General features: G+C 35.9%; 1 protein-coding gene across 19 annotated transcripts in view; it reads right to left on the reverse strand.

Moving 5' to 3' along the window:
* CNOT2 (CCR4-NOT transcription complex subunit 2) overlaps positions 1 to 25596 on the reverse strand; it is a 126165-nt gene that overhangs the window by 26583 nt on the left and 73986 nt on the right. For 12 of the 19 annotated variants that reach the window (XM_042246918.1, XM_012174547.3, XM_042246917.1 and 9 more), the window contains 2 exons: positions 14760 to 14882; positions 3930 to 3996 (listed from right to left, as the gene is read on the reverse strand). In XM_042246918.1, coding sequence (XP_042102852.1) covers positions 3930 to 3996; positions 14760 to 14870 — 178 coding nt within the window. In that variant the 5' untranslated portion in view covers positions 14871 to 14882. Of the gene's footprint in view, positions 1 to 3929; positions 3997 to 14759; positions 14883 to 22941; positions 23044 to 25596 lie in introns of those variants that run through there. The other 7 variants (XM_042246920.1, XM_042246919.1, XM_060412788.1 and 4 more) reach the window with 3 other exon arrangements.

Raw genomic sequence — 25596 nt, forward strand, 5'->3', positions numbered from 1 at the left:
CCTCAACTATGAGAAGCTGCTGTGTTAGAACCAGCCACAATTCCCAAACAACATTTGTATGGATCTTCACAGCAGGTGGTACTCTATCTGTGGAACAAACTGTGTCAATCTCCTACCGATACCTTACACTCCTCCTCAACCCAAGTTTGCACAACAGATTAGTGGCACATTTTCACAAAGTAATGCAGGTCTTAAACTTTAGAGATCACACTTGATCCTTCTCTTCCGTTCATATTCCACATCCCCAAGTCATATTAGCTGTATGTCCAAAATATCCCAAATCTAACCACCTCTCAACATCTCCATCACTAATCCAAGCCACCCTATTTTCTTGCCTAGACTGCTGCAGTAACTGCCCTTTCTTCCTATCACTTGGCCCACTTCCACTCAGTTCATTTTCTACATAGCAAGGTGATATTTTAAAAAGAAAACTGTATCAAATTCCCTCCCACTAAACTTAGAATAAAATCCAAATTCCTTATCAAGCCTTCACAAGACTCTATGATCTGACATCTGCTACCCATTTGTTCATTATGCTGGGCCTCTCATTCATCCTTTAACACATGAGGTTCACTCTTACATTGTCATGAATTAAGAACGTTTGCATTCACTGTTTTCTGTACCTGAAAAATCTCTTACCCAGATCTTTCCAAGGACCTCCACTTCTCAATAGTCTGGTTTGCATTCAAGTATTACCTTGTCAGAGATACTCTTTGCCTACTTGAAAACTGTTTATCCCATCCACTCATCCACTAATATGGTAATTTTTATAGTACTTATCACCAGAATATTATTTGTTTACTAAATGTTTGCATACTTATTCTGTGTCTTCCTTCATTAAAATGAAAGCTCCATGAAAACAGGAACTTTGTTATTTGCCACACTCTTCAATCCTGGAATAATTCTTCACTCATGGTATAACACAATAAATAAATAACTGCTATCATAATTCCTTAGTCAGTGGACTCTTGGAGTCTGTGGATTTAACATTTATAGTTTCTACTCTGTGTAAATTGCCCTCCAGAGTCATGACATTCAGTAAGTAATATGTGGCACCCAGGTTTCAAAGAAACTCATATTCGAAAAGTTAAACTTGTAAAGTAAGGCAATCTTGGCTCTACTATTTACTATCTTAGGCAAGTCCCTTAACCTTTAATAGGGTTATTGAATACCTTAAAATAGGGAAATTAATTTCTGGTTCCCTGATCATTCCAATCCAGTACACAGCTTCCGGGAGCCCAGAGGTCCTTAAACCTAGACAATGTACCTAAAATATTACACACTAGTAGAGAACATCATGTAACTTTAATACAAGATTCCATTCATCAGCTTCTACAGTTACCACTTGATGCACAGCAGTTACACAAACCCTTAGATGAAAAGTTAACTACATATTTGTATACAATTATACTATACTAGAACCCCCACTTAGCCCCAAGTCCAGGGTTTTCTGGGTATCATTATGTACTACACAATCACTTCCACCCAAATCTGGCAAAATCCACCTTTAAGCAGCTCTGTATCCATTCAAGGGAACACTCCTTCCCTTGTTTAAACTCAGTGAGTCTGAGGTTTGGAGAGGGCACTCTACCTTCTTCACCTTTTCCACCTCTGATCTCTCTAATTACCAAGAACAAAAACAGACAATAGACCTTCATTTTAATGGCTCAAATTCCTACTGAACTTTGCCCATCTGAATAAAGAGTTAATAGTGGTACTCAATCCACTTGGGAGGCAAAAGAATTTTGTTGTATCAAGTCCAATGCACAATTAAAATTAGCTGCCATAAGAATAGCATCATCAATCTATTCCTACCTACTTATTCTATCTCCCCATCCTTTATTAAGGTCAGCCCCTCAAGTTTTCTCTTTCTGACTTACTTGTACTACTGAAGCTGTGATTCTAAATGGTAGCTGATGTTCTCTCTGACCAGGTTCAAACTACTTTGGCCCTGCTAGGTCTATCTTAACAGACAGCCCAGGAATGCAGGCTCTATTTTACTTTACTTTACTAGTTGTAGCTTTCAGGCCTGTGCAATAGAAAGAAATAACTACTTCCTGACTTGAGACATTTCAGTTCCAGGTGACCTATGGTTCACTTTTTTATAAGCTAATACCTACAATGTCAGTTAAAAGAATAAGCCATGCATTGAAAACGCTGGTTCTTCATCACTACAGTAATATAGCTATTTATTATTTTAAACTCCAACAGGAAATATTTGTCATATATGACTTCTTTTTAAATTAATAAGTACCTTAAAATCTTTCCTAATGAAAATAACTTTCCACATTTATTAATCTTTGTAAAACTATCAGCACAATCATGTACACAAATTAAGAGGTCAATAAACGTTTATCATACCAATGAAATAACTATATTCCAAACCTAGTCCAGGCTCTTACTTAGCTCAATTACAATTTCACATTTGCTGGTTAAAAAAATTAGGTCACATTTTCAAAGTCCATACAGCTGATAACGCTGTAAAATAACTGACGTTCTTTCTTCATTAAATAATCTTGGCTTCTCAAATTTAACTTTTTCCTTTCCATTATCTACTTTCTGCTGTGATAAACTGTGGGCTTTAAAAGGAAAACAACTTAAGTTCTTTGTAGTGATTCTATAGGAATAAAGGGAAGCTTTAAAATAACTAGATATTTCCAATGTAAGGGTTACCAGGAAAGTGAAAGTAGCAGATTTCAAACAAAAACAGTCCAAACAAAACGGCTAGCTAATAATATTCCCTTAATAAGGAGAATGAATATTTGCTGATAAATAAGCAACATCTTTTTTGTGTAATAAAAGGCTTTAAAAATGTTTTCTACTTAACTAGAGGAAAACTGTTAATACCAGTAAGTGATTAATAATTTTCCTTACTAATTCTGTCATCAACAAAAATAGGGCTATGAAACAAAAGATGGAGAGAAAAAAATAAGATGGAAATTATAATGTATTTTTCTAACAAAATACGTTATTTCCCCCTGCTGAATTTCAATATACAATTGAAGGGTAAAGTGGTATGACAAACTACTCTGATATCTATCAAAATTTGCCTTTTATTGGGAAAGAGTTCAAAATGAAATATCTGAGTTTTATTTGAAGTTGGTTAAATTACTTGGTTATCATATTATCTGCTTCAGTTACTCTATTATTCTGTAATTTTTCATGGGAATTTATACCCCTTTTAACACTTCCCTCCCACTAAAGAGATGAGAAATCAGTAGTCTCTGACATTAAGAGAGATGGTATACCTTATTAATAGATAAGTTTGGAAAATTAATTTGAAAAATTGGTGACAATTTTTAATTTAGTTTTATAAAAATTTTATGTCACAATAATAGTTAACATTTATTGAGCGCTTACTATGCGCTAGGCACTGTGCTAAGCGCTATAAAAGTTATTACAACACAAAATAAGAAATAAAATCTTGTATATGGAAAAAGCATTGAACTATGAGTCAAAAACAGAGATTAGATATACCCAGAGTGAGCTACAGTAAAGAAGTATTTGCTAAACAAAGAGAGCATTTCACAAACTGCTAGGTATGGGCTTACATTAATAATAAGGCCAAAAAACATAAGCAAAACAACCCACTTAACTGGCCAATCAAAATTCCTTTAACTTCCTCTAACTGAAAACACAGAGGATGTCTACTTTTAATTTGTTTAGCAAATCTTCTCCAAAACTACTGCAAAGGAACATACAGATATGAAAGAGGTAGAAGTAAATTTTGATCTACCCTATATCCAAATAATTGTGAATCAGAAAGGTCTGAAATAATGAGGTTTTGCTAAGTAAAATAAGGAAAACTGAAAATTAAATATCCTTCCTTTTAAATCCTAGAATAAACCCACAAGGGCAGCATTATTCTTTATTTGATAGTTACTTTTTTCTTTAAATAAAGTATCCCAGAATAAATACAAAATTCTTACTTTGTTGCCCGTATAAACTTGCCCCAAACTGAGACAGCTGACCTGACGTAGATGGTGATGCCAGCATCTAGAAACAAATTAATTATATTAGAGCATAAAGAAAGTACACAGAACATTGCATTGACACTTTACATACAACATATCATAGTATGTGAGTCAAATCCACATTTCTTCTCAATCTTCAGAAAAACATAAACATTGCATAGTGAATTCCACATTAATTAAGAGCATATCACACTGGATGACATCCAACTATGCAAATAAAATACAATTTTTGATCACTATGAAGTGTTTTTTCTCCAAATTACTCTAAATAAAACTATGACAGCATCATTACTTTACTTAAAAAAAACAAAAGCTAACTAGGATAATAAATACATGAAGACAGTACCTCAAGTCAGTCTCTATAAATTTAAAATTACTTGATTCTTAAATAATATATTAAGCTAAGTTTTAAATTCAGTTTATTATTTTATTTATTGAAAATTAAATTATCTAAGTAGAAAGCTTTGTATTTTATAATAGCTACTGATTTTTATATAGAAATAATTGATGTGTATTAAGTGGGTAGAAAAATCTAACAGACATACACATACAACCATATACACGGAGACATGGTACAACACCAAAGGACAAACCCAAAACACTTACAAAAACATTTACACCTGGTATATAATGTGCGTTGTATGTACAGGCATGGCATTTGTACACAATGCCCTTCAATCTACTGCATTATCTCCGCCCCGGCCCAGAATAAAATTCTTTGAAGGCATGTTGTATTCATGGAACATGTCATTTTTTATTTCCTCATAGAGAGTAGCACTGCATGTAGCAGTGCTATAAAAAAGCTAGATACTTAAACTGAGTAAATGAAAATGTGTATGCTTAAGTGTATGTTTGTGTATTCCCTGTCTTATATTAAGCAACCATCAAAACACCTTAATTAAATAACATGAGTCATGTCATCAAAAGGGTTATAATCTAGTGCAAGAACAGAATGAATTGTATTAATACAACTAATTATGTTCCAAGGCACAGTGTGATAAATGCTCTAAAGGAAGTATAAAGCATCACTGGAGGAAAGTTATTTCTAAAAAAGGGTAGAATACTTTGTACAGTGTTAACATCTGATGTGGGTACAGATGAGGGGTCTTCCAGGGAAAGTATATGCAGCGAGTGTGATAAAAGCTAGTGACATAATTAGAAAACAAAATACAAGAAAAAATAGTGACTGAACAATAGAGTAATTAGGAAAAGGAGGTAAGGCCAACCCTATGCACACTGGGGCACAGAAGAATGGGAAATAAAGAGTACGATAGGGCCAGAGGTAAATGGTGTTCTTAAATGCTATGCAAAGAAGGCTACTAACTATGGCAATAAAGAGAAAATATAATTTTTAACACTTTCTTTGGGAGCCACACTACATGGCACGTAGGATTCTACTTCCTTGAGCAAGGATCAAATGCAGGCTCCCTGCTTTGGAAGCCCGGAATCTTAACCACTGGCCTACCAGAGATATCCCAGAAAAATAATTTTAAGCCGGGAAGTGACATGATCAAACTGTGTGCTTTGGGAAGATAATTCCAAGAGCATAACTGGATGGAAATGGTAAGATACTAAGTTAGAACAGAAGCGGGACTAAAAAGGAGTCCTACTGAAATGGTTGAGGTAAAGGGGAAAGGAGGTGGATGGAGACTCATCAGACAGGGAACTATCAGAGGCCATTCTGGTTTCCTGTGATGAACTGGGTCGACATTGACAACATTAAGAAAGCCAGGAGGAGAAATATTTTAACAGTAGAGTCTTATACAATATACATTTCCTGCTATCTTAATGCTGAAATTCTGAATTGTTTTAATTATTCTGAAATTCAGGAAAGTTTTTATACACAGTAGTTTTAAACTAATGACACACCAGACTCTTCTGGGGTATAGCTAAATTCACACTAAACACTATATTTAAATACAGCAACACATTTTCTAAAGAAGCATCAAACCTTATAAATATTCCTTCTGAAATCTGAAGCGTAAACAATATAAACAATTAAACTAAAAGAATATGCATTTTATGCCTGACCAAGTTCTTTTGTTAGGTACAATTCCTGTTACTAGTACCACATAACCACAAATATTTTAAGCACATTAAAAGTTCATTTCCAACTTGCAAGAAAAAGATCAAAGAAAATGTATAATGAAGTTTTAGTTGGTGACAGAAGGCCTTAATAATCATGATTTTCTGTATCATTATAATCTATGAACAAAAGTAAAAGAGAATAGTTTTTTCAGGCTTCACATAAAAGATGCTGGCCAACATGAGCCCATGACTTAGAATGATACATAAAGTAAATATTCTAGAATGGACCACTGAAATTTTACTTTTCCCAGAAATGTATATGCTTACTGTGTACATAACTCCAAAGAACAGACATTTTATCTACTTTCTCACAAAGGTTATACATTCACAAGTGAGTTATAGGTATCATTCCTCTCAGCACTGAGAGATAACGCAGAGGAGGAGACACCACAAAGGTAAAGGAAGAATGGATCCCTGGGCCAAAAATACTTGAATCAAAGAGCAGTAGGGTGACCCAACTACCCGTGTGACACATTAAATATTATAATTTTCTCTATGTATGAGTACATGAGGAAGGTTAGTAAATGCTGCTTTACAGAAATATGAAAGCATCCAAGTAAAATAAGCATTGATCAGCTAAACATATATTCAAATGACTTCAAAATGTGTCAAAAATGCAAATATATAATTTCTTATGAAATTAATCCTATTGGTCTGTTAGTCGCTTGGTTGTGTCTGACTCTTTATGATCCAATGGGCTGTGGCCCACCAGGCTCCTCTATCAAGAATACTGGAGTGGGCAGCCATTCCCTTCTCCAGGGGATCTTCCCAATCCAGGGATCAAACCCAGATCTCCTTCATTGCAGGCAGGTTCCTTACCGTCCGAGACACCAGGGAAGTCCAAGTGGTATGTATTTTTAAACTCTGAAAGCATGCTTCATGAAACATATTAGTGGTAAAAACAGACTTTAAAATACATTTAACACACAATGAAGGAATATGGGGTAGAAATGGTATTTGTAAGAACAGAAAAATGTTCAAGAAATGTACACTGGCACGGAAATAACTATAACTAGTAGACAACAGAAAATTTACATAATTTTTTTAAATGTTGAAAGTTGACTATATACAGATAAATGTCTTAGAAAAATATAGAACTTTAGACCAAGAGACATACTTTGTTGTTGTTTAGTTGCTAAGTTGAGTCCGACTCTTGTGACCTCACAGACTGAATGAAGCCTGCCAGGCTCCTCTGCCCATGGCATTTCTCAGGCAAGAATACTGGAGTGGGTTGCCATTTCCTACTCCAGGGGATCTTTCTGACCCAGGAATTGAACCTGTGCCTCCTGCATTAGCAGGCAGATTTTTTGCCACTGAGCAATCACTAATACCCTAGTTTTATATTCATTTTTGCTTAAGAAAAAAAGTTTATCAAACTAATTCTAGGTAAAACGTCACACAATCAACCAGTAAGTAGGTTACTGTGTTCCCAGTGTAAAACTATCATAACAATTATATTCTTCTTCATTTCTCAGTCTACAACACATTTCAGTCAAAAACCAACACTAAAAACCAGGAACAACCAGAGGAAATAGTAATGCAATTCAAGTCATTTCCCTCACTTAACAAAGAGCTCCTTTATCTTTTTGCTCAATATACAGAAAGCCAAGGAAATCAACAAGTAAGAAACTGTGCATTTAAGTCATTTCCACTGTTACTAGATATAATTCTGAAAATGATGACCAAAAAGTCTAAAATTATTTTGTTTTACAAAATGTGTATTTGAAAACTTTATAGTAGGCAAATCTGGCTCCTTTGCCTAATAATAGGCAAAACTGCTCCAGCAATCCGTAACAGCAAAGAAGTGTTAATTATTCTGTCCCCCCTCATGCTTCCCAACAGTGACCACCTCTCACAAATATTCCCTCCAATAAATGTACCTTCAGTCACAAAACCTATTTCAAGAAACATTAAAATCAATCTGGTCAAGAAATAATTTTCTCCATAACAAATGACTTCAAAATACAACAAAGTTTTATTAAATTAAAACTCCATGACCACAAAAGCAATTTAAAAGTGAAATAAACTTTTAAGTGTTCCTTAAAAATCCATTGTACAATAAACTTAAAGGTATGGTGACAATATAATTCCAAGCATTGTCATTTTTTTCTAGGACGAAAACAGCAAAGATATATGACTCTGACTATATAATATATACAAACAGAAAAAGAAACAAAGGTAAAGAAAGCTTTAAAATCTAGATACAATCTGAAAAATATTTTAAAATTAAAACAGTATGGTTAAAAAAATAAGAAACCACTAAAGTCAGAATGAAATCTAGCAAACAAAAAGAAAGACTATGAGAAAATAATATATTAAAAAGACAAAAAGAAGAACGGGACAAAGGAGGGTGCAGGCAGCAAAACAAGAGTCATTAAGTCATAGGGCCTTGGTAGTTTATAATCACAAGCCAATAACAGGCATTTCAAGCAATTTTGATTAAAACATCAAGTTTTCAAGAATAACATTTTTTTAAGTATAATATATGCTAAAATAATCAATGTAATACATTCTAATCGAACATTTAACACAAAATCTTTACTAAAAAGAGTATGGCAATGAACATCTTTTATTGTCTTAATTTTAGATCAGAGTCAAAGCACAAATTTATAGAAGGCATGATAAAGGCTCTTAATATGCACCGCTAAACCGTTTTCTACAAAGTTTGTATTAATTATGCTTCTACAGCAAGTTACTTCAATGTTCCCTTTCAGGCAATGACTACTCTTCCACTTAAAAGCAAACAAAGAAAAACATCAAAAAAACAACAAAAGACCCTCTCTACCACTATGATAGGATGAAATGGTATTTTCTGACTATGGATTTTTATGATTGTTATTAATGAATAAACATATTGCAATTATTTTTGCAGATATATCAAAATTTGTTATACCTTTTAAGTGTATCATTTTAACTCCCTTTTATAAATAGAACTTTATCTTTAAAATACAGTCTGAAGATTATTTAAATGCCAATGAAATTGAGATTTTAGAACATTCCCTTCAAATGATTTGATATTTAATTCTAATTTCTTTAGAGCCTGATTTATTTACATTTAACTCTATTAGGTTACTGCTGTCATATAAAATTTTGACATATTTATACACATTCAAATTTTCTATTAAAAGTTTTAAAGGTTATTTTGAAAGATTTTTAGGTAAACAATCATATCATCTGCAAATAATGTTAACTTTGTTATTTTCAATATCAACTCATTTCCTTCCCTTTCTCTAACAAAGACTCAGTAAGAGCCTACTATCTCCTACACCTTATTGTAAGTTCTAAGAACACAGCAGTAAACTAGAGAGGCAAGGTCCTTGCCTTTGTTAAACGAATTCTACCGCAGTAGGCAGGGTAACAAATAATTAATAAATATATACATCAGGTAGAGATTGGTGTTATAACTGTTAAAATGCAAGAAAGAAGTTAGAAGGTACAGCAAGAGTAGTACTGATATTATATACAAGACTACTTAGGAAAAGAGTGATCAGAGAGGCTTCTCACGAAATATTTCAGCAGGTACATGGATGGAGTGAGAAAAAACTATGTGCAAAGTGCAAGCTCCTGAGACAGGAACAAATTCAAAGAGCTGGAGAGTCAGCCAGCATGACTCCATCTGTAATGAAATACTAATTATGAATATGACAACAATAATGGTGATAGATGGTATCCTTATTTTAGACTAGATTTTAATAAACTATCGATTATTAATTGGCCTGAGAGAAATCTTAGTTGCCATAATTGCTATAGGCTAACACAAGTATGAAAGGTAAAAGTTCATAATGGTTGCTATTTGTGAAAATGGGAAGTAGCTCACTCTAATAGGTTTTAAGAGTTACTTTTTTAAAAGTAAGGACAGACAGGTGCTACATTTTGTATGTCTTTCCAGCACATATTAAAACAAGGAAAAAGGGGTTCCCACAAGTTTGTGCTTCCAAAATGCTTATGCTTAAGTTATCAAATGAGTGCAACAAAGACTTAGATTAGAAAATGTGATCAATTTATTACAGATATATTTTTAAAGAAAACCCTACATTGCTTAGATTATATTGTCCCCAAAGAGTTGTCTATTATGTAATATGAATATTTTTTCATTTTCTGTAAGTTCCCTCCGCCAGAACTGCCCAAAGTCTCAGACCTAATAAATGGCAGCACTAAGATTCAAAAAAGGGAAAGGGAAAAATCAAGCTTCCATCTGCCTATGATTTACTTAATCTTGTGAAAACATTTAAGTAATTCGTCTGCAATATTTATAAAATTACTTTTATACCTTAAAACCAGGAAACTCAGCATTCTATAAAAGGACACATATACGTACAGGCATCTCTTAAAATAAAAGATCTTGGAAAATATAAGTAGTTCTAAAGAAATATTTAGCAATTTAATCAGCACACAATCTTACAAAGAACAGTTTCCCAAATACTTCTACCATCATGCATATGATGAAGACACAAGTTATATGCTCTACAGTCAGGGCAGATAGGAATCACTTAGGTTTTGGAGGTCTTTTTGCTTCCGAGATTTTTCTGGATAGTTGGACTGAAGATTCACTCAACTACTGGCCAGTTTTTCTTTATCATAAATTATAATTTAAAATTATTTTCTCACCAGGGAGAAAAAAAATTGCAAAAATGTCCCAGTTACTATGTCAAAATTTTTTCTCTTCAAAAGCCTTAAAAGCACAAAATAACCATTATCTGCAGATGATATACACAACTACTGAAAAAAAAACAAAAAGAATTAAATGGATTGTCATAATTATTCTTATCAGCATCCACATTTAATATTTACTATTTGCTCTTCTTTAAGTTTTGCATATAGCTATTCATTCAGTCCTTAAAACCACCCATGAGTCATGTATTATAGATGAGAAAACTCAGATACACAGAGACTGAGTAACTTGCCTAAGGACACAGCTAATAAACCATGTGACTCAGATATAAATTCATAATACAGCAGAATTTTCAGAGTCCATAGTCTCAATCAAAAAATAATAGAAGAGTTTTGTCAGGTAGCTGGTTATAAAATAAATATATATACATACCAACTATTCCATATATCAGTAAAAAGCAATTAGAAAATGAAAATGGCTACCATAAAACCCTACTTACTAAAGGACATAAAGAACAGAAATAAAAGAAACACACACTTCTGAAATAAGGTAAATACCAGTATAAATGTGTAACAGTCAAAAACATTTTTGTGAAGGATGTGAAAGATCTTATATAAAGATGTGAAAATTGCCTATAAAGCTACAGCAATTCAACTATGTTGTAGTTCTTCCACAGAATCAGTATGATAAACAGAACAAGAGTTTAGGAACAGGCCAAACACATCAGATCTTAGTATATATTAAGGGAGAATTCCAATTAGCCTAAATAAATAGTCTAACTCAGGGGTGGGCAATTTACTGAATGCAGGCCAAATCCAGTACAGTGCTTATATTTGTAGGATGCATAAATTAAGAATAGTTTTCCATGTTTTAAATGGTTATATAAATACCTACATATTATCCCTTATTTAGCCTCTAGGAGAAGGAACTGGCAACCCACTCCAGTATTCTTGCCTGGAGAATCCCATGGACAGGGGAGCCTGGTGGGGTGCTGTCCATGGGGTCACACAGAGTCGGGCACGACTGAAGCGACTTAGCACGCATGCATGTATGCACTGGAGAAGAAAATGGCAACCCACTCCAGTGTTCTTGCTTGGAGAATTCCAGGGACAGAGGAGCCTGGTGGGCTGTTGTCTATGGGGTTGCACAGAGTTGGACATGACTGAAGCGACTTAGCAGCAGCAGCAGCAGGCCCACAAAACCTAAAATATTTACTATCTGGCTCTTTATGGAAAAGTCTTCTAATCTGTGACCTGAACTATAAAAAAATGTTTTCAGACAACTGAATACCAGATAGCCTTAGTGGGTATGGGCAGCAAGAAGGGTAACCTGGCACCACAAATTCATACCTCTATCCAAAATACATTTCTAATGAAGTTACATATGAAGAATTAAGCACAAAAGTTCTAGAAGAAAGTAGTTGGGAAAAGTCTTCCAGAGGTATGACTTCAAATACAGAAATCATTAAAACCATAAAGTTACATAAAACATGTGAGTCAAATGCAATAAAAATGATAAATATTCTTATATTTAAAGAAAAAAAAAACAGCCTGAAAGCAAAAAACTTAAAAAACAAAATTTGTGACAAATAACAGAAGGTTATAATCTTAATATGTTGGAAACACTAACAAATAAATAAGACCTATCATTTCAACAGAGAAACAGAAAATGGCATAAAAGCAGTAATCCACAAAGGAAGAAATAAAAATGGCCAATTAAACAGAAAAAAATATCACTGGTGTGTGTGCGTGTGTGAGTGTGTGCGTGTGTGTGTGTAAATTTAGCAATATTTTAATGTACATTACAACAATAAGTTTCTTTTGTCTACTGGCAAAAGTTTAAAGGTAAATAGGTGGTATTCTTAAGGGCGCTGATGACAGTAAAAATTGGTACAAACTTTCTAGTGAAAAATCTGTCAATATGGCTCAGAGATTCAACTAAATATATTTTTAAATAAAAATATTTGAATTATAGAATCAAAAAGTTTAGCAATAAATTACTCCCAACTTGCACCATTACAGGTAGTTTTTCCTCTCCCTGCTCCATGCATATTTTCTAAAGTTTGTACAGTATCTCTGTACTGTTTTCTACTGAAAACAGATTCAGCAATAGCAGAAATTCATAAGTAGCCTACAGTATTATCATTTCCATTTTCAGATGAGAAAACTGAGGCTTGAAGTTTTTGCTAATGGGCAAAGCCAAGATCCAAACCCATATCTGCACTGTGTTAGAGCCCAAATTCTTAATCCCTATGTCTTACTACCTTCTTAATTAATTTTTAAAAGAAGTTTTTTTGAAGCAAATCATTCTGATATTTCCACGACAAACAACTTGCATGTATATAATAATTCTGACTAAAAAATTTTGACATACAGTATTTCTGTTCCTTAGAAGACAGATATCCCTGTCATTCATTCTCTGAAAATGCTTTAAGAATTTCAGTTAGACAGCTTCTTATCTTCCTGATCAGAATGAATACTTTCCATCAATAAGCAATAGTGCAACACCATTTTTGCATCAATCTTAACTTGTACTGTACAATCAGAGTAACACACCACACAAATAAGTTTCTGCAATGATGCTACCAGAAAGACAGCCCAAATTATTAACTGTAATATCAAAACGTAACCTTAGAAATTTATGTTAAAAAATTCAATTATAATTTACATCAAATAGCAAATAGCTAGAATGGCAGTAAAATAACAGAAAATTAATCAGATGACACTATTCTGTGAGCTACTCAACTGCACAAAGAAAACCACCAAACACTGAATTTAAGAGTCCTAACTCCAGTACTCTTGCCTGGAAAATCCCATGGACGGAGGAGCCTGATAGGCTGCAGTCCATGGGGTCACTAAGAGTCGGACACGACTGAGCGACTTCACTTTCAGTTTTCACTTTCATGCATTGGAGAAGGAAATGGCAACCCACTCCAGTGTTCTTGCCTGGAGAATCCCAGGGACGGGGGAGCCTGGTGGGCTGCCGTCTATGGGGTCGCACAGAGTCGGACACGACTGAAGTGACTTAGCAGCAGCAGCAGCAATAATGCATTTAATAGTTAGTTGCCAAAATGACACAACTGTCAACTAAAAAGGAATAACATCAAAATAGAAAAACAAAACCAAACCCCATGAAAATTCTAGCTTAAACCTTGAATAACCTATTTGTAAAATTCTAAAAGATAAAGGAAGTAATTTACTAATGATTAACTTTAATGAAAAATGAGGGCATTTGTTGTATATCTTAAAATTTTGTGTTTTAAAACATCAGCAAGAATCTCATTAGGTTGATACCTAGAGTAAACTGCTATAGAGAAATTAGGAATAACAAGTTTATAAAAGTTTGAAAGGGGAGGAAAAAGTTTGGCAAGTACAAAATACAAGAATGCAACTGGTTTGACTACAGTATACAGTGTATAATTTAAAGTAGCTTACCAGAATTTGAAAATAACAATGGAATTTATTTTAAAATACTTTATCAGCTTGCTAATTATGGCTTGGCTGTGTTCTAAATCCTTTCATTACAAATGAGATTACTGAACTAATAACCTTCCAAAGCAGTTAATTCATACTTCTTTAATACACAATCTTCCATGTCGTGAATACAGTTCAATATTTTTCTACTGCAGCATCCCTACAGCTAACAGAGAAGAGATGTCTTCCTATCTGAGGTCTAGGATTATAACCAGAATAGTACAAAGCAAAGAAAGTTTCACTGAAGCCTGCCATTAAAGCTTTAAATCTGTACAAATCAGCTTTCTGTTCTTTATAACAGTAGTATTTTAATAGGAAAACTTATTTCATAAATTTTAAAAATCAATGATCTAGAAGTAATTTCACATTTACCTCATGTCTTAAATACTTCCTAGCACAGTATTACCATATCCCAACTTGAAATCATACAACATTTTGTTTCCAATTAGAATGTTAGAAAGTTCATCATTTCGGTATCCTAAGGGCCTACCACTGCGCCTAAAACAGAGTCACTCAACCAAAGATGGTACTCTGCAGTTCATATACTGCTTTCGAGGAATCAGAAAGAAACAGACATACACTATGTAAATACAGCTTAACCGGTTAACTTACATCTTTTTCTGACCGATGTGGAAACATAGAAGACTGGCTGTAGTACATGTTTTCGTCATGGTAGTCACTGTCGACCCCCTCTACAAACTTCTTTCTTGAAGCACCAAACATGCTGTTTGTCACCTAAACAAAAATATTACTTTTATCAAGAATAATATTTTGGAAAATGTCAAGCTTTACCTTACTCCTATGTAAAAAACAAAATGGAGGGAGTACTGCTAAGATGAAGAAACAGGTCAACTAAGGATTAAGGGGACAGGTGAGAAACTCGCAACAATGTAGTAGTAAATGTTTATTTGCAGGTCCTGAAAGTAAGAGGAGAAACTTAAACTCTGTTGTATGCAAAGTTTCCAATTCCTTTACAAGAAAAAAACATCACTATTCTTGAAAAATGGCAACCCAAAATACTTTCCATACAAAGATTTTTTAAAACATATTTGGGTTTAACTATTCAAAATCTTCACATGCATATTCACTATTATTCAATATGAATAATTATTATTCAGTATGAATAATCCTTAAGTATCTGAGGATTCTTATATCCAGGAGTGTCTCTGACATCACTATATCTACTTTCTAAACTAGCTGTTTTCCGAAGTATATCATCTTCACTAATAAGCTAAGTTTATTGAGATAAAGCACTTTTTGAGCCCATGAATAGCATACTGGAAATTTTATCTCAAGTCACAAGCTTTCATTCATGTTAACAGTAAGATAAACTTTTCATTCATCATCCTGGTGTAAATTTAAGATCTTCACCAAATAACCTGCTTACTCTTGTGTTTTAAGTCTTTATCACATCCAACACTAGTAATTTTGAGCACTCATTGTAACTGCTAAATTTCTGCAAACTTTTTCCCCCAACATGACCTCTATGAAACTTCCAAAACTGACAGGTTATTTACTTCAGGTCAATGTGTCTATCCCTAGTAGTACACTTTGTAATTCAAAGTCAACTGAAATGTCATGACAGGAGAGATTTATAAAGACTTGAGAACATACAGTAACTGCATGCTTTCACAAAAAAATTGGGGGAAAAATTCATCAAATTTGACATCCATCTGGTACATTATGAATAAGTGTATTCTTTTGCCACTCTAAGTAAGAATAAACAATTTCTTCTCATTTCAAAATAAAGACTGTAGTTACTACCATTTACCAGTAGATATGATAAACTGATAAGACTGCAGGCTTTAAAGGCCAAATGTGATATGCAAGTCTGTTGAAATCACCCAAGCTATTTAATAATCACTTAATATCTCAAGTTCCATGTTAAATCTGTATGAAACTGAGACGCTACATATTTGTGTTTACTCTCCCTCAGGCAAACACCCAGGGAGTCTGGGCAAATTTGGTATTGATGGAAGAGAAACATTTTTGTCTTCCTCTGTCTAGGCATTTTATATGTTTAGTTTTGCTTTCAAAATAGTAAAACCTCTTTGCACAATATTCAGGTTAGGTTCAGTTCAGTCGCTCAGTCAGTCCGACTCTGGAACCCCATGGACTGCAGCATGCCATCACCAACTCCCGGATCTTGCTCAAACTCATGTCCATCAACTAGCTGACGCCATCCAACCATCTCATCCTCTGTCATCCCCTTCTCTTCCCGTCTTCAATCTTTCCCAACATCAGGGTCTTTCCCAGTGAGTCAGATCTTCCCATCAGGTGGCCAAAGTAGCGGAGCTTCAGCTTCAGCATCAGTCCTTCCAATGAATATTAAGGATTGATCTCCTTTAGGATTGACTGGTTTGATCTCCTTGTAGTTCAACGGACTCTCAAGTGTCTTCTCCAACACCACAGTTAAAAAGCATCAATTCTTCAGCACTCAGCCATGTTTATGGTCCAACTCTCACATCCATACATGACAACTAGAAACACCATAGCCTTGACTAGATAGACCTTTGTTGGTAAAGTAACGTCTCTGCTTTTTAATATGCTGTCTAGGTTGGTCAGAGCTTTTCTTCCAAGAAGCAAGCAACTTTTAATTTGTTGGTTGCAGTCACTGTCTGCAGTGAATTTGGAGGCCAAGAAAATTAAGTCTTTTGCTATTTCCACTGTTTCCCCATCTAGCTGCCATGAAGTGGCGGGACCTGATGTCATGATCTGTTGTTTGAATGTTGAGTTTTAAACCAGCTTTTTCACTCTCTACTTTCACTTTCATCAGGAGGCTCTTTAGTTCCTCTTCGCTTTCTGCCATAAGGATGGTGTCACCTGCCTATCTGAGGTTATTGATATTTCTCCCAACAATCTTGATTCCAGCTTGCCCTTCATCCACCCTGGCATTTCACATGATGTACTCTACATATAAGTTAAATAAGCAGGGTGACAACATACAGCCTTGACATACTCCTTTTACAATTTGGAACCAGTCTATTGTAGAAAGAAGTTTCTTATTCTGTACAATTAATTTCAGAATTCTAAGAGGCTATTAGTTGGTTTTTATGATAAATGTTATATCAGAATTGTCAAAAGAGGAGTTCACTTTGCTCCATTTGAATTAACTCATGTATGTAAAATTGAAAAGAGATATCCTGGTACTCTCCTGAAATTTTTTTGAATTCTGTAAGTTCCACGCCATTTTCCTGTGATTTTCCTTTCCTAGAATTATAACTCAGTAGCAATTATGATTTAAAGGGAATTAAATGTATCTTTAAGGTTGTTTTACAACAAACCTTTTAAATCTCATGTGTAAAGAGCCTTAATTTGCAGACAATAAAGTGTTTTTTTCCACTGTCACTTTGCTGAAACAAAACTTATTTAAAAAAAAATATTTTTCCTTTTAGGGACTACTTAGGCAGTTAGTGGATAGGTGTATGGGATTCTAGCCCCTAAAATTACAGTCAGAGTTACAGAATAGCTTCAGGACCATCACCAATCTGCAAGCACATCTGAAGTTGGACTGGCTGTGTTTCAAGGGCTCAGGAGCTGTGGTTACCAACGGCTACAGCATCGAACAATGCAGTGCTAGATATGGAGTCAGGAAAGAAATTAAGTGGATTCCACAGCTAGTGGCCATGGCACTCAGCTTGAGAGGATCTGGGGTTAGGGTTAGGGTTGCCCAAAGAAGATTAAGTATGTTCTAACAAATTAATCAGGCACTCTATCAGATCTAGTCTCGTAAATCCATTTCTCACGTTCACTGTATAATCATAAGGGATTTGATTTAGGTCATACCTGAATGGTCTAGTGGTTCCCTACTTTCTTCAATTTAAGTCTAAATTTGGCAATAAGGAGTTCATGAGCTGAGCCACAGTCAGCTCCCGGTCTTGTTTTTGCTGACTGTATAAAATGTCTCCATTTTGGGCTGCAAAGAATATAATCAATCTGATTTTGGTGTTGACCATCTGGTGATGTTCATGTGTAGAGTCTTCCCTTGTATTGTCGGAAGAGGGTGTTTGCTATGACCAGTGGGTTCTCTTGGCAAAATTCTATTAGCCTTTGCCCTGCTTCATTCCATACTCAAAGGCCAAATTTGCCTGTAACCACAGGTGTTTCTTGACTTCCTACTTTTGCACTCCAGTCCCCTATAATGAAAAGAACATCTTTTTGGGGTGTTAGTTCTAAAAGGTCTTGTAGGTCTTCATAGAACCGTTCAACTTCAGTTTCTTCAGTGTTACTGGTTGGGGCATAGGATTGGATTACAGTAATATTGAATGGTTTGCCTTGGAAACGAACAGAGATCATTCTGCTGTTTTTGATTGCATCCAAGTACTGCATTTCGGACTCTCTTGTTGACATGATGGCTACTCCATTTCTTCTAAGGGATTCCTGCCCACAGTAGTAGATATAATGGTCATCTGAGTTAAATTCACCCATTAGAGTCCATTTTAGTTTGCTGATGCCTAGAATGTTAACGTTCACTCTTGCCATCTCCTGTCTGACCACTTCCAATTTGCCTTGATTCATGGAACTAACATTCCAGGTTCCTATGCAATACTGCTCTTTACAGCATTGGACCTTGCTTCTATCACCAGTCATATCCATAACTGGGTATTGTTTTTGCTTTGGCTCCATCCCTTCATTCTTTCTGGAGTGATTTCTCCACTGATCTCCAGTAGCATATTGGGCACTTACTGACCTGGGGAGTTCCTCTTTCAGTATCCTATCATTTTGCCTTTTCATATTGTTCATGGTATTCTCAAGGCAAGAATACTGAAGTGGTTTGCCATTCCCTTCTCCAGTGGACCACATTCGGTCAGACCTCTTCACCATGACCCGTCTGTCTTGGGTGGCCCCACATGGCATGGCTTAGTTTCACTGAGTTAGACAAGGCTGTGGTCCATGTGATCAGATTGTCTAGTTTTCTGTATCAGATCATGAACTCCTTATTGGCAAATTTAGACTTAAATTGAAGAAAGTGGGGAAAACCACTAGACCTTTCAGGTATGACCTGAATCAAATCTCTTATGATTACACAGTGGAAGTGAGAAATCGATTTAAGGGACTAGATCTGATACACAGAGTGTCTGATGAACCATGGACAGAGGTTCATGATATTGTACAGGAGACAGGGATCAAGACCATACCGATGAAAAAGAAATGCAAAAAAGCAAAATGGCTGTTTGAGGAAGGCTTAAACAAATAGCTGTGAAAAGAAGAGAAGCGAAAAGCAAAGGAGGAAAGGAAAGATAGAAGTATCTGAATATAAAGTTCCAAAGAATAGCAAGGAGAGATTAAGGAAGCCTTCCTTAGCAACCAATGAAAAGAAATAGAAGAAAACAACAGAATGGGAAAGACTAGAGATCTCCTCAAGAAAACTAGAGATACCAAGGGAACATTTCATGCAAAGATGGGCTCAATAAAGGACAGAAATGGTATGGACCTAACAGAAGCAGAAGATATTAAGAAGAGGTGGCAAGAACACACAGAAGAACTGTACAAAAAAGATCTTTATGACCCAGATAATCCCGATGGTGTTATCACTCACCGAGAGCCAGACATCCTGGAATGTAAAGTCAAGTAGGTCTTAGAAAGCATCACTACAAACAAAGCTAGTGAAGGTGATGGAATTCCAGTGGAGCTATTTCAAATCCTAAAAGATGATGCTGTGGAAGTGCTGCACTCAATATGCCAGCAAATTTGGAAAACTCGGCAGTGGGCACAGGACTGGAAACGGTCAGTTTTCATTCCAATCCCAAAGAAAGGCAAAGCAAAAGAATGCTCAAACTACCGCACAATTGCACTCATCTCACATGCTAGTAAAGTCATGCTCAAAATTCTCCAAGCCAGGCTTCAGTAATACGTGAACCATGAACTTCCAGATGTTCAAGCTGGTTTTAGAAAAGGCAGAGGAACCAGAGATCAAATTGCCAATATTCACTGGATTATCAAAAAAGCAAGAGAGTTGCAGAAAAACATCTATTTCTGCTTTACTGACTATGCCAAAGCCTTTGACTATGTGGATCACAAGAAATGGTGGAAAATTCTGAAAGAGATGGGAGTACCAGACCACCTGACCTGCCTCTTGAGAAACCTGTGTGCAGGTCAGCAAGCAACAGTTAGAACTGGACATGGGACAACAGACTGGTTCCAAATAGGAAAAGGAGTACATCAAGGCTGTATATTGTCACCCTGCTTATTTAACTTCTATGTGGAGTACATCATGAGAAATGCTGGGCTGGAAGAGGCACAAGCTGGAATCAAGATTGCTGGGATAAACATCAATAACCTCAGATACACAGATGACACCACCCTTATGGCAGAAAGTGAAGAGGAGCTAAAAGCCTCTTGATGAAAGTGAAAGAGGAGAGTGAAAAAGTTGGCTTAAAGCTCACCATTCAGAAAACTACGATCATGGCATCTGGTCCATCACTTCATGGGAAATAGATGGGGAAACAGTGGAAACAGTGTCAGCCTTTATTTTTTGGGGCTCCAAAATCACTGCAGATGGTGACTGCAGCCATGAAATTAGATGATGCTTACTCCTTGGAAGAAAAGTTATTACCAACCTAGACAGCATATTCTAAAGCAGAGACATTACTTTGCCAACAAAGGTCCATCTAGTCAGGGCTATGGTTTTTCCAGTAGTCATGTATGGATGTGAGAGTTGGACTGTGAAGATAGCTGAGCGCTGAAGAATTGATGCTTTTGAACTATGGTGTTGGAGAAGACTCTTGAGAGTCCCTTGGACTGCAAGGAGATCCAACCAGTCCATCCTAAAGGAGATCAGTCCTAGGCGTTCACTGGAAGGACTGATGCTGAAACTGAAACTCCAATACTCTGGCCACCTTATGCGAAGAGTTGACTCATTGGAAAAGGCTCTGATGCAGGGAGGGATTGGGGGCAGGAGGAGAAGGGGACAACAGAGGATGAGATGGCTGGATGGCATCACCAACTCAATGGACATGAGTTTAAGCGAACTATGGGAGTTGGTGGTGGACAGGGAGGCCTGGCGTGCTGCAATTCATGGGGTCGCAAAGAGTCAGACCCGACTGAGCAACTGAACTGAACTGAACAAATTAATAGTTCCTTTAAAAATATCTTTCTATATTTTACACCTAAAGAGATTTATAGCCTAAAAACATGCAACAAAGCAGAAGTTGTCTTCAGACTTCAGTTCATATTTAGCTGAAGTTCATATTTGCTCAGACTTTAACAGGAAGTAGTAAGGTCACCTAATTAAGCTATCCGGCCTGTACCCTGAAAATGTTTGTTCATGTTTTTCCCGAAATAATAAACCCAATCATCTTTATCATTATTTTATCAACTATAATACTAGGAACTATCATTGTTATAATTAGCTCCCATTGACTACTCATGTGAATTAGATTTAAAACCCAAGTTCAGTCCCTGGTCGGGGAACTAAAATCTTACAAGCCACACAGTATGGCTTTTTTTTTTTTAAAAAGGAGAGGATTTGGGGGGCAGTTTAAGAGTGACATAATTTTGCATATTTTCTGTAAGTATACATTTAATATGACTGCAGCTAAGTTGTAAGGAATGGACAAGAGGGGACAAGAGTGGAAACAGGGAAACAGGTGTGAGAGACGACGGTGGCTCAGCATACAGTGGTATGGTAGAAGTGATGAAGAGGTATATAAAGGGTATATTTTGAGAGAGTTCTGACACGAATGAATATAAGAATGGATGGATATGAAAGGGTAAGATATTCACATTACCCCCTGGAAGAGAATAAGGAAGAATCAAAGGAACCTAGAAATCTACTTTTTATCAAAGGGGATATGTCAACACTAGGCCAAAATACGTTAAAATTACTGGGTATACCATATATATTGAAGTCAACTCAGTAAACAGAAATTTTAAAAACTAATTTAAAAACAAAATCACGCTTTACTCTACATTACATATAAAATTTGTTCAAATATTTGGTACATATAATTTTCAGGTTTTTTCAAGAAAATATACAAAGGGTTTACACCCATTTTAACTGACCACCTTCTTTCTCAACTCTCATACCAGATATATTAACAAAGGAGAAGCAAAAGTTGAGATTTCACCGAGAAAAATACACGCAACACATATATACCAAAGGCAAGCTTTCTAAAGCCTTTTTGAACACAGATCTAAAACAGGTAACTAAGACATTTTTTATTTGCTTTGAGTTCATAAGCACTAATCTGAATATATATATACACACATACATACATATATATATATAAATATATATAACATAAGCTAGCATACACTAATTCTATCGGCCTGACTTCCCCCACTGCAAAAAAAAAAAAAAAAGAGAGGTGACCTCAAAATGTAGTAGAGAGGAATTAAACTGAGAAGCAGAATAGAAGCACTAAGTTGGCTGGATCTTCCCAGTAAACATCTTCATTACTTAATTAGGACTAGCCATGAATTCCTAAGGTCTAACATTCCTAACATCTAAATATAATATTTCAAAGCCAAATTCAGTAAGTCAAAATAATCACAGAATTCACAAAACCTCAAACGTGAGATAATCTTAACCAACAAACAACTTCAAAGACTGGTAAAGTGGCCCCTGATCCAGGTGGGATGAATGGTAATTACAAAAGGGAAGGAATAAGAGAAAAGGCCTGGAGCTTTTTAAACGGTCAGAGAAACAACACTAGGACAAACAGAAGTGAAACTTTAAAAATAAAATTTAGATAGATAAGAAACAGTAAAAAACAGACCATATGCAAGGCAGGACAGATGATATTTAATCTTGCACAGTTTTCTTTCACCAAGACCTCTGGAAGGAACTTACTCTAAAATCCTTTACTGTCTATGATGCTGGAAATGTTGGCTCAGGCATGGAATCCTATTCCCAGGGAATAGAAACACAATCCATGGCAGAGTGGTCCTTTTCCTGAGAGCAAACAAATGCAGTTTGATTTTGAAATCTATCTCCCAAGGTTCCAGCAGCATATTTTAAAGTGCTGCTAGGACATTTCTATCTGAGGAGAGGCACATTTTAATCAACTTAATCAGTAATATTTAAAACTGACTTTCCAAGTTGTTCTCTCCTTTTTTGTTCTGCATATCATCACGTTCTATCCATTCTTCACATGGTTTTCATGTTTTTTGCCATTCTTCCTTTCATCATCTTAGTTTAAGATCTGGACTAGTTTTTTTAAGGCCCCTGACTGATCTCTCTTTACATTTCAATGAACATGCTAAGCGTTTACTATATGAATTATGCCAAAATTTGTGCTAATGAACACAAAAACTGAGTAACAGCTCTAAGTCTTGACCAAGCTTACAGTCTAGCTAGGAAAAACACCTGTAAACAAAAAATTGTTCTATGAATATCTGTACAGATGTTTTGGGAACACAAATAAGGAAATATCTAACTTTAACTGAGGGAAACAGACTGAAAGATCTTATTATAAACCAATATGTGAACATACGATTAAATTTGTTAATTTTTTTTTATTACAAAAAAACACAAAGTGTGTGGGATGGGTGATGCAGCAAACTCTGGCATCAGAGACAGCATGGATAAGTGCTTGGAAATGAGAGAAAGCCCAAGAAACAAAAAACTTTTAATATAGTCAACAAGGAGGATGCCTGGAAGGACAATGATAGATGGTAAAGAAAAGTAGGTTAAATTCCATTGCCAGGTTAAGAGGGCATGCATATAGACAGGAAAATCAGGTATAAAAATCTAGGTGAAGACTTCCCTCAACCAATAGTTTACTATGATGTCACATTCATAACCACTACACTGAATTTGTTACTTTCTTACTCTCATATCGCTTTTTAATTTTCCCTAAAGGATACAGTCCATTCTAAAGGAGATCAGCCCTGGGTGTTCTTTGGAAGGACTGATGCTAAAGTTTAAACTCCAGTACTTTGGCCACCTCATGAAGCGTTGACTCACTGGAAAAGACACTGATGCTGGGAGGGATTGAGGGCAGGAGGAGAAGGGACGACAGAGGATGAGATGGCTGGATGGCATCACCAATTCAATGGATGCAAGTGTGAGTGAACTCCGGGAGTTGGTGATGGACAGGGAGGCTTGGCGTGCTGTGATTCATGGGGCTGCAAAGAGTTGGACACGAGTGAGCAACTGAACTGAACTGAACTGAATAGATCATGACCTTAACACATAATTTTGCTATAGTAATTATCTCAAAATTCAACACAAACCTTATGCCTCAGCTTAATTTGGTTCTTCTTTGCTTTCTGCCATTAGAGTGGTATCATCCACATATCTGTGTTGATGTTTCTCCCACCTATCTTGATTTCAGCTTGTAATTCATCCAGCCCAGCACTTCTCATGATGTGCTCAGGATATAGGTTAAACAAACAGGGTGACAGCAGACAGCCCCATTGTATTCCTTTCTCAATCTTGAACCAATCAGTTGTTCCATACAGGGTTCTAACTGTTGCTTCTTGACCTGCATACAGGTTTCTCAGGAGATAGGTAAGATGGTCTGGTATTCCCATTTAAGAGCTTCCCACAGTTTGTCAGGATCCACACAAAGGCTCTAGCATAAGAAACAGAGATAGATGTTTTTCTGAAATTCCCTTGCTTTCTCTATAATCCAGTGAATGTTGGCAAATTGATCTCTGGTTCCTCTTCCTTTTCTAAACCCAGCTTGGACATCTGGAAGTTCTTGGTTTGCATAATGCTGAAGCCTAGCATGAAAGATTTTAAGCATGGTTTTACTAGCATGGGAGACGAGTGCAACTGTCCAATGGTTAACATATTCTTTGGTACTACTTTTCTACGGGATTGGGATGAGGATTGACCATTATCAATCCTGTGGCCACTGCTGGGTCTTCCAGATTTGCTGACATAATGAAAGAAAAAACCTTGATGGCATCATCCTTCAGGGATCTGAACAGTTCTGGAATTTCGTCACACCCCCTAGTTTTACTAGCAGCAATGCTTCTTAAGGCTCTCCAGAATGTCTGACTCTGGGTGACTAACCATGAAGATCTTGTATATACAGGTCTTCTGTGTATTCTTTCCATCTCTTGATCACTTCAGCGTCTATTAGTTCTCTACCATTTTTATCCTTTACTGTGCCCATCTTTGGGCAGAATACTCCCTTGATGCTTCCAATTTTCCTTAAGAGCTCTCCAGTCTCTCCCCTTTTGTTGTTTTCTTCTATTATTAGCACTGTTCATTGACGAAGGCTTTCTTGTCTCTTCTGGCTATTTTTTGGAACTCTGCGTTTCATTGGATGTACCTTTACCCCTTTCCCTTGCTTTTTGCTTCTCTTTGTTCTTCTGCTATTTGTAAAGCCTCCTCTGATAACCACTTTGCCTTCTTGCTTTTCTTTTTCTTTGGGATGGTTCCACCTCTGGACCATCTGCTTAGATGATACCTCTGCTTAGAATGCTCTTTCTCCCATTCTTTGAAACTCTCACACCAAATCAGGACCCTTGGATTACACAGTCACTGAAAATA

The sequence above is a fragment of the Ovis aries genome, chromosome 3 (assembly GCF_016772045.2).
Source record: "Ovis aries strain OAR_USU_Benz2616 breed Rambouillet chromosome 3, ARS-UI_Ramb_v3.0, whole genome shotgun sequence".
NCBI classification, from domain to species: Eukaryota; Metazoa; Chordata; class Mammalia; order Artiodactyla; family Bovidae; genus Ovis; species Ovis aries.